This window comes from Otolemur garnettii, unplaced genomic scaffold (assembly GCF_000181295.1).
Source record: "Otolemur garnettii isolate 467f Iridium unplaced genomic scaffold, OtoGar3 scaffold00082, whole genome shotgun sequence".
NCBI lineage: Eukaryota > Metazoa > Chordata > Mammalia > Primates > Galagidae > Otolemur > Otolemur garnettii.
In genome coordinates, this window is record NW_003852477.1 from 789,092 (window position 1) to 809,757 (window position 20,666).

The 20,666-nt window shown below is 40.8% G+C and overlaps 1 protein-coding gene across 1 annotated transcript in view; it reads right to left on the reverse strand.

Moving 5' to 3' along the window:
* Nucleotides 1-20,666, reverse strand: part of SCN11A (sodium voltage-gated channel alpha subunit 11) — a 104,101-nt gene that overhangs the window by 71,881 nt on the left and 11,554 nt on the right. The window contains exons 4-10 of the mRNA XM_003794470.1: nt 14,144-14,272; nt 12,808-12,902; nt 8,253-8,429; nt 7,432-7,498; nt 2,645-2,789; nt 1,887-2,084; nt 858-1,031 (exon numbers count right to left, since the gene is read on the reverse strand). Of these exons, the coding sequence (XP_003794518.1) occupies nt 858-1,031; nt 1,887-2,084; nt 2,645-2,789; nt 7,432-7,498; nt 8,253-8,429; nt 12,808-12,902; nt 14,144-14,272 (985 nt within the window). The remainder of the gene's footprint in view (nt 1-857; nt 1,032-1,886; nt 2,085-2,644; nt 2,790-7,431; nt 7,499-8,252; nt 8,430-12,807; nt 12,903-14,143; nt 14,273-20,666) is intronic.

The following is a 20,666-nucleotide window of genomic DNA, read 5'->3' on the forward strand; positions in this document are numbered from 1 at the left end:
CACACACACACACACACACACACACGCAAGTTTTCTAATGGTTCGTGTTCTCCTGCTCACCTTTGCTTCCAAGCCTTTGCACATGCTATTCCCTCTACTAGTGATGATCAATTCTTCCTTTTGCCTGGTGTATTCACCCTTCCAGCTTATGGCCTGCTCCTTCTGGAAACCCTTTCCTGATTCACTGCTTTTCCTCCAGCCCCTAGCAAGTCTGAGTTGGTTGTCTGAAGCAGACAACCATCCAAACCTTCCTTAATGTATGCAAGTTAGAAATATAGGAAATGATTTTCTCTAGCACCCAGTAATCTGTAACCTAGTTGGGGTGTGTGTGTGTGTGTGTGTGTGTGTGTGTGTGTGTCCAGTACCCTCACACCAAAGGGTTTGAACTCCAACTACATTCAGTGGTAACAGGCTTGATGGAGCACTTTCCCTTCTACAAATCACTTCTCTCTCCCCTCTCAGTGCTTCCTGGAATCACTTTCCAAATAATCTACTTGCACATCAATGTTTGTTTCAGAAGTAATACACACTGACATGGCACTCCTCCACAGCAATCATCACGTCAGTCATCCCCCTGCATTATAACTGTCTCCCTGTAAGTGTGTCTTAATCATTAATTATAAACTCTGTGGTGTAGGAACCATGTATCCCCAATACCTGTCCTAATGCCAAGCAGGTAGTAACCCTGACCCTTGAAATAAATGCTCATAGATAAATCGATACTTGACTAGACTTAGGATGCACATATGTGCAAGTGGATGAATGGATAAATAAGTAAATGAATGAATGAATGTTTTCAATTGTATTGGTAACAGGACTGCCTGAACAGCACCCTTACTCCCTTGAACAAGACTTACCTTTTTTGAGCAATCTTCATCCGAATCTGATCCTAGAGGCTGATTTTTCCCAGACTCTCTCAAAAAGAAGGACTTCCTTTTCTTATAACCAAAGATCTTTCTCTTTTGAGGGGAAAACAATGATGCTTCAAGAGAATTAAGTGAACTTCTGTCAATTCCCATGGCAACCAGAGCCTTATAAAATGAACAAAAGCAAACAGATTATACCTCCTCATAAAGCCTTGCAAATGACCCCAACCTTAGAGTGGAGGAACTCTCCTGTCTTCTGGTAGCATTGTACCATTTAGGTTGCCCATCATCTAACTGGAAAATGCTAGCTCTGTCTCTACTTATGTGGGAGGAGCATATCTGCTTTTGCACAGAGATTGTAGCCATCCAAGGCAGTATTGGCTCTCTTTTATCTCTCTGTATCACTACGCCTTAGCACAGCATCTAGTATGTTCATGCATTTATTCATGATACAGATATTAAGGACTTATGATAAAGTTCCCTCTGATAAATCACTATTGAAGATGAGAAAGATTCTAAAACACAGTCCCTGCCCTGAAAATCTTAGAATTGGGCTTGAAGAATGTAAAAAAAAAAAAAAAAATCTATTAAAATGGCTTAACAAATATGACAGGGAGGGAAAGACAATCATGGTTGTTGCCCTCGGACCCCCCTCAAGCAAAGGCCCTGAACGCAAATTTCTCCAGATTTCCACGAGAAAGTGTCAATCAGAGCCTGGATTTATATATACATAACTTACATCCTCTAGTCAGTATTGTGGGACATGCCCAAAGGCCCAGGCTTCAGAAAGTCACAAAGCACCAAACATTCCCTGTTCTCAAGAGCCCTATGCCTGGATAGCTGTGTGAGAGACAGCAGCACAGCCAATCTTCAGTGGGCTAAAGTTCTCAGGAGAGCACCAGTAGAGGAAGCACTGAGATCAGGCTCTAGGTGGCAAACTTGAACTCCAGGCCACATTGACTCTGAGATCCTCCCTTCCCTCCCTCAAACAGAACCCACTGTCTGACCCCACATCCCTACCTCCTTTTCCTCCTTTAGCAGCTGCTGGGCTTCCTGAAACATCTTTTCCTTGGCCTCTGTCTCTGCAGCTACATTTCTGTTCTGCTCCTCGTAAGACATGGTGACGACAGCCAGGGTTAAGTTAATCAGGTAGAATGAGCCCAGGAAGATGACCACCACAAAAAAAAAGACTGAATAGAGCCCACAGGTGCGCAGGGTCTGCAAGGGACAGAGCATGTGCTTCATCTGAAGCTTTCTTCCACAGAGTGATGACTGTCATCTCAAGCCAAGATTGCACAGGAGCAGACAATTGGTCTTCCCGCAGCACTGGCTGGCTTAACTGACCACAGCATTGTCTGCAGCCCCCCAGCCCCTCAACGACTCCTGATGTCCTGTCTCTCAGTGGTGAGATGCCATCCATACTGTCACATGGAAGTTTGGGGTCTTTACTATCTATGACTTTCTCAAGGGCATTTGCATTTTTAAAATTTAAGGCAAGAGAGATAGTGCCGGTGGTGACACTTCAGAAGTAGGCCATCTGGAGAACGGTACTATTCTAAGAAGAGGAATGTTTTTGTACCCTTCTTCCAAATAACACATTTATAATTTCCTTGAAGTTTCTAACAGAATTTAATAGTACCACTGCTAACGATGAAACAGAGATTACGAAAGTGGAGGATAGACAGTAGGTTATAAATAAATGATAGATAAATAAGTAAACGATAGAGGGGTAGGAGATGGAAGGAAGCGGGAAAAAGGAGAGACTCTAAATAGATAACCTGTTGATAAAGCTTCTCCCAGGAATCTTGGGTAATAAGCCGGAACATGGCAAGAAAAGACCAGCCAAAGTGGTCAAAATTCGTATAATTATAGTCAGGATTATAGTCGGTGTGGCTGCATTCAAATTGCTCAGAACAGGCATTTCTAGATAAAGGAAACAAAGAAACAGAGAAAGAATTACATACCCCATGGCCCAGCTTCCCTTTTACCCCCAATAGCCTGGTTCTTCAGAGGACTAAGGGCTCATACCAGAAGCCCTATGAAAGAAATATCTCTAGACTGGCCATTCCCTTGTCTGCAAACCTCCCACTCCACACCTTAATGTGGACACTAATGGGATCATTTTCCAATGGATTGATTAATAAATTCATGTTAGCAAGTTCTTCACTGAAATTAAGAGCAATTACCCAGTGAACAATTGACAGTAAAACAACTCATGCAACAAATCTTAAGTCTCCTTCTCTCCCCAGTCCCTTGGTCCCACTTCCTAGAGGTAACAGTTACTTTTGTAACTTTCCAAAAATCATCTATGACTATAGAAGCATGTATATATTTATATACATCTTTTACAATACACAAATGGGAGCATCCCTTGAGCACTCTCCTGCAGCTTGCTCTTTCTATGGGACAATATAGCTTAGAGGTCATTTCACATCAGTATACGAGGAGATACCTCATTTACTTTCATGCCTTCAGTCCTATGATTTATTTAACTGCTCAGCTAATGATAAATATTTAGTTTTCAGTGATTAACAGCCCTTTGCTCTTACAAACATTTGGGCAATGGGTATCTTTGAATGTAGGTCTTGCCTATATTACTAATGCACACATCATTGAGTGTATCTACAGAGTATACTAAGGGTATGTACTGTTCATTTTTAATAAATACAGTATGTTAATCAAAGTAATATGTGCACAGAGTTTTAAAATTATGTGCACCAAAAAGCTTGTAATGTAATAATTTTATTATTCTTTATGTACCCTAAATTCAACAACTTTTTACTCACTTATATCAGTATCTCTAAATACAGTGCTTACATTGATATCCTATTCATCAGTCTTAGTCCTTGTTGACTAACTCCCCTTTATGGTAGATGAGGGTTAGCTCTCCCACACCCCACACCACTTCATCACTATTCACATCACTCTTTGTAGAAAAACGTGGTTACCTCCACCAACGGTTCTCCGGGTTGGGGACATTTTTTTTCTTGGCTTTTGTTTGTTGCCCTTTTCTGGTTTTACTTCCTCATTTTTCTGGAGCATCTATCCAATAGCGTCTTAAGAAGATTGAGTGATCTTTATTCACCTTTGCAATAAATTGACAGCTTAACCAGAAATAGAATTTGGGGTTGAAAATCATTTTTCCTTAGAACTCTGAAGGCACTGCTCAGCTATTATCCTGTGTTGCTATTGAGAATTATGTGCAATTTTTGATTTTTGCTCCTTTCCAGGTGAGTTTCTTTCTCCTTTAGTTTTAGTTTTGAAATACCATGATAATGCATGTGGCATGGTCCCTTCTTATTCATTATGCTGAGCACTTTATGAGGCATTAAGGAACTTGCATGCTTAGTTCCAGGGAGGTTCTATATAACATTTCTTCACTGATTTGCTTTCTTTTGTTTTTTTTATTTCTGAGCTCTCTTTCTGGAAATTCTAGTTAATCAAAAGTTGGAACTATTAGGTTGATATTTATTCTTATATTTCCTGTCTTTGTCTTTTTTTTCTACTTTCTGGGCTATTTTCTCAACTTTATCTTTCAGTTCTATTATTGAATTTTTGTAAGCAAGTTTAAATTCTAATAAATTTTTCTTGTTTTCTGATTTTCTTTTTTCATAACAAGGTATTTTTTTGTATACCATATCTCTTTTGGTTTCACCCATGACACAAGTTAAAGTTTTTAAAGCCATTTTGGTTCTCTGAATTATTATGGTTTTGCCCAGGGCCACTTTTTTTTGTTTATTTTGGTATCCTTTATACTAATAAAGGCTTCCTTAAGCCTGGTGACTCTGGGATATTCAGTGGCACTAATCAGAGTCCTGACAAGCTGATGGGGATCTATTTGGTGGGCAGTGTGGGACTTGGTGAGTGGTGGTCTTTTCTTTGGGGTGAGTGAGGAGAAGGGTAGCCATTTTGCCTTCTTCCCCCAGATCTCAAGAAAATTCTGTGAAGTCCCAGTGCCCTCCAACTTCCAGGAGGCTGTTGAGAATAGACCTACCATAACTGTTCTTCCTACTCATTACCATTCAAAATATAAGCCTGTTTTGTTCAATCTCCTCTTGGATGCACCTTCTCATCAGCTTATGTAGGTAATTAACCCTCTCTTCCAGGGTTCCCATCACAGTCACTCATACCAAAATGAGAAATGCCTATTATAGTTTTCTCTCCCCTTGACTTCCCACCTATTCACTCACACATGCATTCGTACACACAAGTAACATCAGCATCCCTCTTTAGTCTGCAAGTCCTATTCTTTCTATCTCCTACATAGCTCTAGAATTTATCCACCCATTTTTCTATATCACTATTATTTAGCTTCAGAGTTCTCACCTGTACTAACAGTCTCATAAGTGGCTTCCTTATCTGTCCATCCATTCTCTACATAGCAACCGCACATGATTTTTCAAAAATTCTAGTATGCCCTAGTCATTTCCCTGCATTAAAAGCTTTCCATGTTTCCTGTGTGCATTATGATTAAGGTCAAATTTTCTAGCATTGATGGACTGATAGACTTCATGGTTGACTCCTGTCTCCACTCCTACTTCCTCTCCTGTCCTTCTGCCCAAAAAGCCACTGAGCTTCTTGCCATCCCCAAGATGCTCTCATGCCCCAAGGCCTTCACCCTTCTGTTCATACTGTCTGGCCTTACTTGCTCCATGTCCTCCCCTTTTGGAACCTCCTGCTCATACTTCAGATCTGAGTTGTAGTCACAAGCCAAGTAGTCCTCAGGGAAGGAAGCAATGAGCAAAGGATGGAGGCTGGCCCACGGCCCTGAACTGCCTAGGAAGGTGACCTCAGACATTCTCAGAGTGCCATCTCTTAGGAAACTACCATGCTATGATCAGTGTAGAATGTCACAGACTAGGAGTTCATTGCCTATAAAATTCCTGAGCCTTCTTATTATGCCTAGACTGAGAGTTATGCCTGGCATATAAACTTGGAGTGAAAAGAACACTACAAAGACCAATTAGCAACCAAGTCTGCTCTTCTCTGTGTCAGGGGCCCTCAAACTTTTTAAACAGGGGGCCAATTCACTGTCCCTCAGACCATTGGAGGGCTGGACTGCGGGCCCTGGGACGAGTTGGCTGCTAAGCAGGACAGGTAGCAGTGGCAAAAACACCTGGTGGGCCGGATAAATGTCCTAGGCGGGCTGCATGTGGCCCATGGGCCATAGTTTGAGGAAGCCTGGTCTAGATGATACACCCCCCCTGGGGTTTTGCCCATTATAATCACATACACTGGTGTTGGTGAGGGGCCAGAGAAGCACCATATGCAGCAGCTGTTGGGCCCCCTTAAAGATAAAGACACTATGGGCACAATGTGAATTCAGGAGACCTCATGTTAGATTAAAGCCTACTGTGTCTTGCAAGTGCAAAAAACCTTTCGTAATTCTCCAGACAGGGTCACACTTTTTTTAGAACCCACATGTCTTCCTTATAACAATTCATCATACTTTCTAGCAGTCATATTCCACTTAACCATGGGTACATGTTTTGAGAAATGCAACATTAGGTGATATCATGGTTGTGAAAACACCATAGAATGCACTTATACAAATCTAAATGGTATGGTCTACCAAGCACTTTGGTTATGTGGGGTAGTCTATTGTTTCTAGGCTATAAACCCACACAGTGTATTACTGTACCAAATACTGTAGGCAACTGTTACACTAGAGTAAATATCTGTGTATTTAAATGTAAAAAATGAGCAATAAAAATTATAATAATATATAATTATTATTATAATCTTGTGGGACTACTGTCATGTATATGGTCCATCATTGACCTAAATGTTATTATGCAGCACATAACTGTATTTCCTCTATGCCCATCTTCCCTGGAAGATATCAGTTTCACAAGTGTGGTGCTGCCTTGCTCATAATTTCATTCCTTGGATCTAACTCAGACTTGGACACACTGTAGGCTCTTGATATCTATTTGTTGTTGAGAAGTGAATGTAATGTATTTCATCAGAGTTCCTTGCACATCATCTCAACTTGAAATACACTCAATAAATCTTTGCTGAATTGAATCTTTCACCACAGAGAATGCTGATATCCTAGAAGAAAGAAGGGTTTCCCCACAGGACAAAAAGCCTACCTGTTGGGGGTGAGTGTATATGAATGTACATACAAGTGTATATCTAGTTAGAGGCAGTGGTGATCAACAGATCAGCAGAGAGAAGTGTGCTCAGGGATCTTGCAACAGGTTGATGTCATGCAATAGGAAACAAGGGCCTCCTGGGGCTCTCAGTCTAACATCACTTCTCACCTTTGAAAGTCTTGAATACCTACTCCATAAAGTTGGAAAATCACTAATTTTTCAGTATATTTCCTATAAGCTACTAATTCAACATACCTAAGGGTAAAAGCTGCTCTGAATACTTGAAAATAATTTTTAATTTAATATGACAAGTCCAAACTTACTTAGACACATGACCTAATTAGTACTGTGTGAGAACTATTATCATTGCTTCCACCAGTGATTAGATAAAGACTATTTTTCCACATCATTCCAAAAGGTCTAGAGGTGCTCTGCTGGGGGAAATATGGAGAGTGTAAGCCTCTTACCTGCTACCCATCCAGGTGCCACACATTTTGAATTCAGTGGAATTTTCTTTCTTTTCAAAGCAAGATTCTAAGAGTGGAAAGAGTCATAAATTCAGATTTTAAAACAACACTGAAAGTAAATAGAATATGCCAACATATCCTTAAAAATAGACTGTTCTACACCCTCTAAAATGATCAGAGTGGGTATCCAGAAAGAAACTGGGGTTAAAGCCCTCAGAAAGGAGCAAGAGAAAAGGAGGGAAAGGAAGAAGAAAGGGGAAATGGGAGAAGGAAACAGTAACGTTGCCACCACCACCCTGCTTCTTGGTACATAATACTGAACTGGAAACTATCCCTGGAGGAAGCTGGACACAGACTCTGCCCACAACAGACGCAGAGAAAGTAGAGTCACATGAAATGTGGGACACATGAAATATGGGTAGGTTTTATCTCAGTGTGGAGAGGGTGGACACAGAAAGAGGTGTCATTGGAGAAAATATTTGAGGAATGGAACTGGGAAGTTGCTGGTTCTCTTTGATGAAATCCAGGCATTCTGAACACATGTGCAAGACATTACAAAGAAGTAGCCTGAGATCTAAATGGCAAAGGCTGGGAACAGACAGTGCTCTTGTGGGTGCGTCTTCAGGCTTTTCATTCTCCATGGAAATCTAAAGAATGAGGCAGTCCTCTGAGAATACATTGCTCACATGAGCACCCAGGAGAGGTAAAGTCCTCCTTTGCTTCCAAGACTGCAATGCAGGCATGCAGGCAGTGCGAGAGTGAGAGGAGGTAAGTCAATGTGAACCACACACATGCCCAGAAGTGAATGGCAGGGTATTTACCGTTAGCTTTACTGTTATCTCTATCACAGTCTTTCTTGATACATTTCTGGTTCAGGCCTCCCATGAAGAGCTGCTGAGCTATCAAGGCAAAGATGCTAAGGCAGAAGAGGGTGAGGATCATCACATTGACAAGTTTCTTCACAGAACGCAGCAAGGCTCCAACAATAACCTTCAGACCTGGAGAGGAGGAGGACAGGTATGGAGGGAAGCCCATCCCCCCACAGCTAGGCATGGGCTGGGGACAAGGAGGAAGCAATGGGAAACTGGCCTAGCCTAGGATTCTGGTGCCTTGAATTCTTGTTCAAATTCTGCTTTAGAAGCTGTGCATCATCAGACTCTGGGACTTGACCTCTTTCCCCTGTCCTGTGCTTGGTTTAGGGCCACTGTGAGAAGCAAGTGAGTGGAAACATGCCACACAGACACGAGGCATAACTTAATGACAGCTGGGGCCATACTAGGAAGTGAGATAGACCTATACTTAAAATTTAGTAGTTACCATCTATTATCAAGGTACATTCGGTGCCATGAGACACAGCCAAATTGGGATATGCAGGGACAGAAGAAGGAGCTTTCCAAGTAATAAGGGTACCCTAGGGGGGAAACTCAGATTATTGGGATTACAAATGGGTGTTTTTCTTTCCCTTCACCCCTTTAAGAAACATTTATTAAGCACTTACTATGTCCATGGCACACTGTTAGACTGCCAATATTACAAAATAAGAAGGGCATAATCTGTGGTATGCTAGTAAATGATTAAAATTGGCTCTTCGCATGAATTAGAACCTTCTCTAAAGAAGACAGACAAATGGCTAACAAACACATAAAAAATGCTCGTCATCCCTAATTATTAGAGAAATGCAAATCAAAACTACCCTGAGATACCATCTAACCCCAGCGAGAATGGCCCACATCACAAAATCTCAAAACTGCAGATGCTGGCGTGGATGTGGAGAGAAGGGAACACTTTTACACTGCTGGTGGGACTGCAAACTAATACAATCTTTTTGGAAGGAAGTATGGAGAACCCTCAAAGAACTCAAGCTGGACCTCCCATTTGATCCTGTAATCCCATTACTGGGCATCTACCCAGAAGGAAAAAAATTCTTTTATCATAAGGACACTTGCACTAGACTGTTTATTGCAGCTCAATTTACAATCGCCAAAATGTGGAAACAGCCTAAATGCCCACCAACCCAGGAATGGATTAACAAGCTGTGGTACATGTATACCATGGAATATTATTCAGCTGTTAAAAAAATGGAGACTTTACACCTTTGTATTAACATGGATGGAAGTGGAACACATTATTCTTAGTAAAGCATCAGAAGAATGGGGAAGCATGAATCCTACGTACACAATTTTGATATGAGGACAATTAATGACATGGCAGGGGTAGGGGAATGGGAGAGCAGAGAGAGGAAGAGGAAGGAGGAGTGGGGAAGGGGATAGCAGAGAGAGGGAAGGAAGGAAGGAGGGGGTAGGGTCTTGGTGTGTGCCACACCTTTTGGGGGCAAGACACGAATGTAAGGGGGACTTTACCTAACAAATGCAATCAGTGAAACCTGGTTTCTTATACCCTCAATGAATCCCCAACAATAAATTTTTTTAAAAAGCTCTTCAAGGGGGTGGAGTAAAGATAGCCTTAATTTGTACTATTTATAGTTTTCTTGTTCGCTGACCAAGGATCTCTGCTACCAGATGCTCTCTCGTGGCCATGGTAGATTTCAAGCTACCAACATGATGTCATTAGACATGGGCTTGGAATTCCCAGATGTGAATTGTAATGTGTGGAATGATACTAAGTGACAAAATTCCAATCATTCACAATCACTGTGAATTCCATTCACAGTGTAGACTGTGAATGATAAGCTTGAAGGTGAAGGTGAGAGCACATGACAGCATTGGCGAGAAGCCAAGCTTTGACGGGAAAAACTTCCCTCACATAGCGTGATATCACATGGGAAGGAGACTGGAGGCTGAACTGGGACATTCACTGCATGTCTAACCAAAGCCAAACCACAAGGAGGGAAAATTCTACATAAAATGTCCTCTAACTGCCAGCTTCTTTATCACTATGTTGTGGCTTTTCTGGAGTTTCAAAAATTAATCCATTGCCTCTGTTTGAAAGGATCCAAATTGCCTGTTGTTTGGGTATTGATGTAGTTTAAGTGGACATAAGCTGCATAACCACGTAGTCCCCAAGGCTTTCCATAGTGTGCCAAAACCACCGGTGGGAGAGAGTAGGAGGGAAGGGAAGAAGGGGGAAAAGGACTCCACAGAGGAAAGGTTTTTTTTTTTTAATGGTTTCTGATTTAATTTTTTTTATTAGATCATAACTGTGTACATTACTGCATTTATGGAGTACAATGAGGAAAGGTTTTTTTTTTTTTTTTGAGATGGAGCCTCAAGCTATCCCCCTGGGTAGAGGGCCATGGCATCACGCTCACAGCAACCTCCAACTCCTGGGCTCAAGCGAGTCTCCTGCCTCAGCCTCCCAAGTACCTGGGACTACAGGCGCCCGCCACAACGCCTGGCCATTTTTTGGTTGCATCCATCGTTGTTTGGCAGGCCCGGGCTGGGGATTCGAACCCACCACCTTAGGTGTATGTGGCTGGCGCCTTAGCCGCTTGAGCCACAGGCGCCGAGCTGGAAAGGTTTTTTAATGAATTTGTTTGTTTTAGTAAAGAATGGAGAGGAGAGCAGAGACAGAGGAGAAGGATGTGCCGTAATAACTTCATATATTTTAATAAACAAGAGTTCATATTCACAGCTCACAGTTGGCTTCATCCAAATTCCCAGGGCTAAGGTACCTTCCTCATCCGGCTTCCAGGAGACCTTCCTTGGTTTCCATTCTACTTTACCATTGGCCTCTGCTCATTTCTATTTCTCATTTCTCCTCTTCTTCCTCCCCTTTTAATGTTGTAGTGCCCCTGAGGCTCAGGCCTTGGTCCTCCCCTATTCTTTATCAGTGCACATTCCTTTGGTGATCTTACCAGAGTTCATGGCTTTAAGTACCATCTATAGGCCCATGACCCCCAAAATGGTATCTCCAGCTCAGCCTGCTCCCTCAAATTCCAGAATTATATATCTGATTGCCTATTTGATCCTTTCCCTTGGCTGTCTCACAGCATGTTCAAAGCCAGCTCCTAACCCAACTCCCAAGGCCTGTTCCTCTCACAACCTTCCCCATCACAGTCAAAGACAATTCCATGTTGCCATTCACTCAAGCCAAAAACCTTGGAGTCATCCTTGACTCTTTTCTTTTGCTCATACCACAAATACAGTCAACCTATCAGGAAATCCTATTGTTTTTACCTTCAAATTTATACATATCTAACCATGATACAACAACTCCATGACCACCACCCGAGTCAAGAGCATTGCCATGCCTTGCATGGATCATGGTTTCTTGTGTTCCATTGCACTCTGAGAAGCAGACATCCTGGAGTCATAAATGCAAGAGATTTTGGGGGGTGGGGGAATGCCTGTGAAAGATGGGGAGTGGACCAGGAGCAGGCAGGAAGAGGCCTCAGACTGTGACACAGGTCTGACATCTAAGAAAGAAGCAAGGCCAGTAAGGAGGCAGAATCAGATGGGAAGAGCCTCAGATTGCACTGCCCCTGTGAGACAATGTCAGTCAGGCTACAGGTGGTGGGGGGAGTGGAGGCAAAGGTCCTGTCAGAGAAGTCTCAAATCCTTCAGGAATAGGCCAGTACTAATACCCATGCTGTGCAAGGCATACATGATCCTGGCATGAGCAGGAATGTGGCTGTGAACAGAGAGGTGGCAGCTGGGACCACCAGTCAGTTATGCTCCCACAGCAGGAAATTGGGACTGCACATTTTCAGGGAAACATCACACTTCTTACCTGTCTTCCTGCATCCTCCTCTACATTCTATTCTCCACACGACAGCTCCTAATTCTTTAAAATGAAACCCTAAGTTCTCCCTATGGATAGAAATTTCTCCTTCTCTTCTGTGATCCCACCTCCTGGCCCTTCACTGCCCCCATTCCAGCCTCATCACCATCACTGCTTTCCCCTGGTCTCTGCACTGGCTGTTTCCTATGTTCAGAACACTTTTTCCCATATATTGCTTGTGCCACTCCCTCACAACTTCAAAGCTTTGCTCACCTCTCCTTCTCAAAGACATCTGCCTTGATCACTCTATTTAAAATTGCCACCTGATTCTTCTAGCCCCTGTGACTTCCTATCCTCGGGGTGTCTGCTTTCCTTTTTATTTTTCATGGTATATAGCATTTTCTTACTTGCCACACAATACTTATTATTTTGTGTTCATCTCTCCATCCCATCCTATAAGGTCAACTCAATGAGGACAGGGGTCTTTGTCTGCTTGCTCACTTATAGATTCCAAGCAGCGATCACAGTGCCTTAGACATAGTAGATGCTCAATAACTATTGTTTGAACCATCAAGTAAATGTGTAGAGTAGGGTTTATGTGTTTTTGGTTTACATAACTCCATTTTGAAAAAAAATTAAATATAAAAGAACACTGTCTTCAGCTGAGAGCCAGTGTTGAAAGTTACAATGACTTACCTGAAACTACTGAAATGGCCTTCAAAGCTCTGAGCACTCGGAAGCTACGCAGTGAGGAAAGGTTGATGCGGATACTTGGAAAATATGATACAATCCTACAAGACAAAGCATAGGGAAAGCCTAAGATTGCTCAGTCCTGCTGCTGCACCACACATCTCCACAAGGACCATGAATAAGCCTGAGGCCTGCATCCACCCTGGTGAGCCCTGCAGCCTCACCTTTCTAGCCTCACCTTCATCTCAGGATCCGGCAATATCACTGCCCATTGCTATGGACCATGAACAACATAAGAGGCTATTTTCAGCTAATCTTCATATGTAGGCATAGATGAGGATTCCTTAGAACAATCCATGCAATTATGGCTGTATCTATAGATAATAGAAATCCTTCCAAACATTTATTGACTAGCTTCTAGTTTCCAGGCCCCAATGTACTTTGATAAGATCTTCCAGCCACCATATAGCCAACCCTGGATGTGAACCCAGCCAGTCTGGCTTCAGAACCCACATACTCAACCACTGCGTTACACCATCTTTCAATAACCAAGAGGACACAACCATCAAACTTCAAATGTAAAACCTGGAAATTAATAGCACCTACCTCCAAAGGCTTATGTGGATATTAGGAAAACATATACAAAGTGTTTAACACAATGCCTCACACAAATTAAGTAATGATAATTACTTATTATAGCTGTGCTAGTAATAGGCCATTGCTTTCCTGGCTTTTTATTTTACTGACTCCATCCCATGATTCATATGCCAAATCAGCATCTTTTTCTTCAGGATGAACTTCAATCCCTACCTCACACCATACACAATAATTAACTCAAAATAGACCATTGACTTAAACATAAAAGCCAAAACTATGAATCTTTGTGACCTTGCAGAAGGCAGAGATTTTTTTATGCTCCTTGGCTTCTTCTACATGCTCTGACAGCACAACACATACATACCCCCTATTCAGCTACTCTTCCATAGCATATTGTAATGGTCATTATATCTTTTCCTCTCTCAACTATGAGCTTCATGAGGCTGAGAGCTATGTCTTTTTTTTTTCATTGTCACAACCCCTGTGTCTTGCATAAAGCCTGGCCCATAACTGTTCAATGTTGGTGAGTAAATGGCTTAAAGAATGAGAGCATGAGTGTTCACTTAGAAATGGGTTTGTGCATGGAGGCCTCTGGACGATTGGCTGTGTAGTGTTATTTAGAGCCAACCAACACAGCACTCAGAACTCTAAGCATTATGAGGCCACACTCAACCACTCACACAGACACACAGCCCTGATGCAGGAAAAAGCCTTCCTTCCCGTCCCAAGTGTCTTCTATTCTTACGCTGTTCCAATGACAATGGAGTCCAGCCAATTCCATGGATCTCGAAGAAAAGAGAATTCATCCAAAATGAAACCTCTTGCCAATATTTTTATCAGAGCTTCAAAAATATAAATTCCAGTGAAGACAAACCTACAAAGCAAATCATTCAGAAGAAAAAAGAACATTATAAGTGATGTGAACAGCAAAGAGCCCTTTTGTCATATCTGGCCTTGATATTATATTCCATTTCAGTGTGACATTTAAAATTGTAATCTTTAGTAAGCTGGAGTTCATAAAGACAAGTTCTTTTTTTTTTTTTTTTTTTTTGAGACAGAACCTCATGCTGTCCCCCTGGGTAGAGTGCTGTGACATCACAGCTCATAGCAACCTCCAACTCCTGGGCTCAAGTGAGTCTCCTGCCTCAGCCTCCCAAGTAGCTGGGACCACAGGTGCCTGCGACAACACCCAGCTATTTTTTAGTTGTAGCCATCATTGTTTGGCAGGCCCGGGTTGGATTTGAACCCACCACCTTGGGTGTATGTGGCTGGTGTGCCATAGCCACTTGAGCCACAGGCACCAAGCCAGAGGCAAGTTCTTTAAGCAAGTTCTAATATTTAGAATTTCCAAAATACAGACCCATCTGGCAAGATATTAATATGTAAAATGCATAAAGCTGCTTTTCAAGACCTAGCCTATGGCCATATTCTGTTTGTTTGTTTTTTTTTTTCAGATTGATATGAGAGAATGAAGTCTTCTTAGTAATGCATCAAAGGAATGGAAAAGCAAGTATCCAATGTACTTAATACTAATATGAAGCCAATAGGTAAACAACTGGGGCCATATTCTTCAGAGTAGTTTCAGCTAACATAAGGCCTTACAACTGGAGGTTATACTTTGTCACCACCATTCCAGTGCTGTCACTCTGATGTAGAGAAGGAGATGATGATTAGGAACAGTTAAGAGAGTAAATTACAAGGCAAAACCTGGATCTTTCCATGTTCTTTGTTCATAGGCTGGAAAATTTAATATTGTTAAGGTTTATTACCCAAAATGATTTACATATTCAGTACAATCCCTATCAAACTCCCAAAGGGATTTTTTTACAAAAATATAAAAAGTCACTCTAAACTAGGACTTCCAAGGGACCCAGAATAGCCAAAATAATCTTGAAAACAAAGAACCAAGTTGGAGTTCTTACACTTCCTGATATCAAAACTTATTACAAAGCTACATAATCAAAAGTGTGTGGCAGTAAAATTAAGATGGTCATATAACCAATAGAATATAATAGAAATCCCAGAAATAAACTTTCACACTTATGATCAAATAATTTTCAATAAGGCCAAGACTATTCAATGAAATAAGGACAATCTTTTGACAAATGGTGTTGAGAAAACTGTATATCCACGTGGCAAAGACATGAAGTTAGCACCTTATCTTACAACAGACATAAAAATTAACTCATTATGGATTAAAGATATGGATGTGAGAAAATATTTTCAAAGCATACATTTGGCAAGATATTAATATTTTCAAAGCATACATTTGGCAAGATATTAATATGAAATGCATAAAGAACTCCTACACCTTGACAACAAAAAATTAAATAACCAAATTCAAAAATGGCAAAATGACTTAGTCATTTCTCCACAGATAATATACAAATTACCAATAAGCATATGAAAAGATACTCAATATCACTAATCACTAGAGAAAGTAAATCCAAACTATAGTGAGATGACCTCATCATACCTGTCAGAATGGCTGCTTTTAAAAAAAATAATAACAAGCAAGCATTGGTGAAGATGTGTAGAAACTGGAGTGCTGGTACACTATTTTGAAATGGTACAAAGCCTATGAAAAACAGTATGGAGACTTCCCCCAAATTAAATATAGACCTGCAATATGATCCTGGAAATCCACTTTTAGGTACATATACAAAAGAATTGAAAGCAGGGTCCTGAAGAGATATTTGCACATCCATGTTCATAGTAGTATTATTCACAATAGCTAACAGATGGAAGCAACCCAATTGTCCTTTGACAGATGAATGGATGAAGAAAATGTGGCATATACTTATGATGAAATGTTAATCAGCCTTAAAAAGGAAGGAAAATTTGTCCCATTCTACATTAATAAACCTTCCAGTCATTATGCTAAGTGAAATAAGCCAGTCACCAAAAAACAGATATGTATGGTTCCACTTATATGAGACAGGGCTAACGGGAAGAGGGGGGTGGGGAATTAGTGTTTCCAAGATACAGAGATTCAGTTTTGCAAGATGAAGAGTTCTAGAGATGGACGGTGGTGATGTTGTGCAACAATATGAGTGTACCCAATTCCACAGAACTTAAGATGGCGCATTTTTTGTTATATGTATTTCACTGAACTTTTAAGAACTGTTTTTCCTTTTTATTCCCTGACTCTTACATCACGGTTATCCTTGCCATAATTTGAATGTCCTCTCCAAAGCTTATGTTGAAATTTAGTTGTCATTGTGATAGTATTAAGATATGGGAACCTAAAAGGTGATTAAGCCATGAAGGCTCTTTTCTCGTGAATGGATTAGTGAATGCCGTGATCGCAAGAGTGGGTTTCTGATAAAATGCAAGTTCAGGTTCCTCTGCTCTTGCTGTCTTGATGTGCTTTGCTACCCTTCTATCTTCTGCCATGGGGTGACACAACAAGAAGGCCCTTACCAAAAGGCTGTCCCTCAACCTAGGATTTCTCAGCCTCCAGAACTGCTAAAATACATTTCTGTTCTTTATCAAGTACTCAGTCTGTGGTATTCTGTTATAGCAACGCTAAAAATTCTCTCATTTATTTCCCTTTTTCCTTTCCCCTCTCCAAAATTTTAGCTTATATCTTTTTCCATAATCCCAAGTTGTCAAAAATACTGGGTTTGCACAAATATACACTCACCACACACATCTGGGATTGAATCAATTAAATCAGCTTTAATTCAAAGCAGTCGATTCAGAGTAAAAGAAGCGGACCTTTTCTGATACAATATCCAGCCACTATTAGTCCCCAAAGCTAAGAAAACAAGATCTTGGGAACCTAAAAAACCTCAAAAAGCCAAGTACAATAATAGAAATGGTCATGAGGCTGCCACAGGCAAAAGCTTCTCTTTGCTTCAGGCTTTTTCTGGGCTGCTCTCGATCAAGGTAATAAGTGAAACCCATCAGATTAAATAATATCTGTTCTGAAATACCATCTTTTAAACCTAGGAATAAATTATCAAGTTATAAGTACTTTGATAAAAAGCTGTAATTGCAGGTTTGTGGGATTTTGCAAGTCTTCATCTAGAGTTTAAGCAAATGAGATAGCAGACCCTGGCTGCTGTTCCTGCTTGACCATCTAGCTTCCCACCTCTGACCCCCTCATTGTCTATTTTCCAGCTGAAATCTGGCCAATGGTGGGACAGGCCGACTAAGATGACATCTGATATAAAGTAGAGCCATGCATCTTTATCTGAGGACATTTTCAACAGCCTCCTCTCGTTCCCACTTTTATGTGTTCACTGCCTGAACTGCCTGTCCAAACACCTCCAGAGGAAAGAAATAGCTTTCCCCGACTTTACCCTTGCCTTTATGCTTCCCTATAGCCTAGAAAAGTGTTCTTTTCTATCTCTGCTTCATGGGTCTTTTAGTAATGAAAATGGCCTTAAAGCAAATAGCTTCCAATTGGGCTACTTTTTCCCATAATAGAGAGAGAAGACTTACTGCATCTCACCACAAGTGTTGGGCAGGGCAAACCACTACTGATCTCTCTCCTCCACAGATCCTGCCCTGCTAATCACAAAGTCTTCCAGAAAAGCTGCAGTAAGCAATGAGCAGCAGCCCCTGCGCTCTCAATTAGCTCTGCATATAACAGCCAAATCTCAAAAGAGGAGACCACATTCCCCAATGATGCTGCCAGGATGGTTTCTATACCCTGTGTTATGCATGCCCTCCCCAAGGCACAGCCCCTAAGCTGGCGAGCCTTAACCAGATTCCAGATTCCATGCAGCAACTGAGAGGGGCCATCCCTGCAAAGATCCCACCCAGCAGGGAAAAGAATTTTCCAAAGACAAATGGACCAAATCAGAACTTGTAATAAAAGAAAGAGCAATTTCCAAAGTCTGATCTCTAACCCATTTCCCAGAAACCACTAGAACCAAGTAAAGTAATACAGATGTAGTCTATAATTTGGAGAATCCTTCCAGGAAAAATGTAATGTGGAAGTGACTGGACACCACCCTCTCAAAGTTACACTGAAAATCTGTGGAATGATCTGAAAATAAAAACATTTTCTAAAGAAGCATAATGAGAACAAGGATCACCCAGATTGCAGGAGTAAGTGTCATCAACTCAACTCTCCCTGGAGCATCCACACTTCCTTACAGAGACACTTTCCTGGTGTTGCATTCCCAAATTAATTCTTCCAAATCTGGGATTCTTTGGTCCCATTCTCTACTAGAGACACAAGCTCCTGCCTTCACACCTCTAGCATGAGTACTTTCTTATCTGTGTGCCTAAGTCCCTCAAACTGAGATAGAGTAAATAAGTCATTGCCCCAGTCACTTTTTTTTTTTTTTTTTTTTTTTGGAGACAGAGTCTCACTATGTCACCCTTGGTAGAGTCCTATGGCATCACAGTTCACAGCAACCTCAAACTCTTGGGCTTAAGTAATTCTCTTACCTCAGCCTCCCAAGAAGCTGAGACTACAGGTGCCCACCACAACACTCAGCTATTTTTCATTGCAGTTGTCATTGTTGTTTTAGCTGGCCCAGGCCAGGATTCAAACCTGCCAGCCTCGGTGTATGTGGCTGGCACCATAACCACTGTGCTAAGGGCACCTCGCCTGTCCCAGTCACTTTTAATAAATATCAGATGAGCCATTCCACTCACAAGAAGCTTCTTGCATCTGCCTAAGCCTGAGTGGGTCTCTGAATTACTAGAGTATCTAAAAGGAAATAAATAGCTGCAAGGGTAACTAATGCAGGAGAGGTAGTACAATTCTCAGAATTTGCTAAGTACAACAACACCAGGAACACTACTATTAATATCCTTAAAAAGAATCCTTAAAAAGGAGTCTGCAAGGAACTAAGTCAAGGAGAAAGGAGAAACAGAACACAAAAGATATTTAGAAAGTATTAATAATTGAAATTCCACACATTAAAATCTATAAGGCGTAGGGGAAGTTCTAGCCATAAGCATTGACCCTTTAAATATTTTCATTATTTACCAAATGAAGGAAAATGCATGAACTAAACATTCAAATTCTAAATATATAAAATGATAAATCCTAATGAATGTATGGTGAAGGAAATAAAAGAAGGAAGAAAGAAAAAGATTATGTTTTAAAATAGAAATTTAATTTGGAATGCTTACATTGTACTGGTTAATATATCCCTCACCTCATTTACTTAATTTTTGTATTAAGACATGAAATCAGCACATTGTACCCCATAAATGCATTAATGTATACATGATCTACCTCTTTATGATTTAATACAAAAAAAATAATCTCTGTTTTATACTTGTAAAAATAATATAAATTTAAGAAAGAGTTTTAGAATAACATACAAAAACAGAAGCTCCTGAAAAATCTAATCAAACACACAAAAGAAAACATATGAATGAAATGACAAGTGAGAAAAAAGATATGGCAAAATATTCAGAAGAATTTTTTTTTTTTTTTTGACACAGTCTTACTCTGTCACCCTGGGCTGAGTACCATGGCATCATCATGGATCATAGCAACTTCAAACTCTTGGGCTCAAGTGATCCTCTTGCCTCAGTCTCCCAAGTAGCCGGGACTATAGGCACCCACCACAAGGCCAGGCTGATTTTTTTCTATTTTTAGTAGTAACAGGGTTATGATCTTGCTCTTGCTGAGGCTGGTCTCAAACTGAACTCAAGCAATCCTACCACCTCTGCTTCCCTGAGTGCTAGAATTACAGGAATAAGCCACCACACTCAGCCTCAGAAGAATCTTAAAACTAAAGAGAATCAGTTACCAAGGAAAAATTTAACAAGTTATTAATAAATTTTTTCTATTCCTCTATGTAATTCCTTGTACCATACTCCATCCCCCCAAAAAGATTTTCAGATATGAATTGTATAAGTGATTTTACTGGATAATATTCTCTCTCTTTTCCTTCCTCTGCTAGAATGGTTTGTTTCCACACCACAGGAAACATTTCAAGGCATGGAAAAGATGAGAAGCCATGCAAATCATCAAGAGAAGAAACATACATTAACAACAAATTTTATCAAAGATAGCACAAAAATATTATATGTATATAACGTTTATATATAATATTGATGTATATCAATAGTTTTATATAACAGCAGCAATTAGTTACAAGATATAATAAAAGATTACATTATAATGGCAACTAAAAATAATAAAATCCACAAACATACATTTGACAAGTGTGGATGATCTATATTAAGAAAACGTTAGGCTCGGCGCCTATAGCTCAACCGGCTAAGGCGCCAGCCACGTACACCTAAGGTGGCGGGTTCGAATCCCCAGCCCGGACCCGCCAAACAAC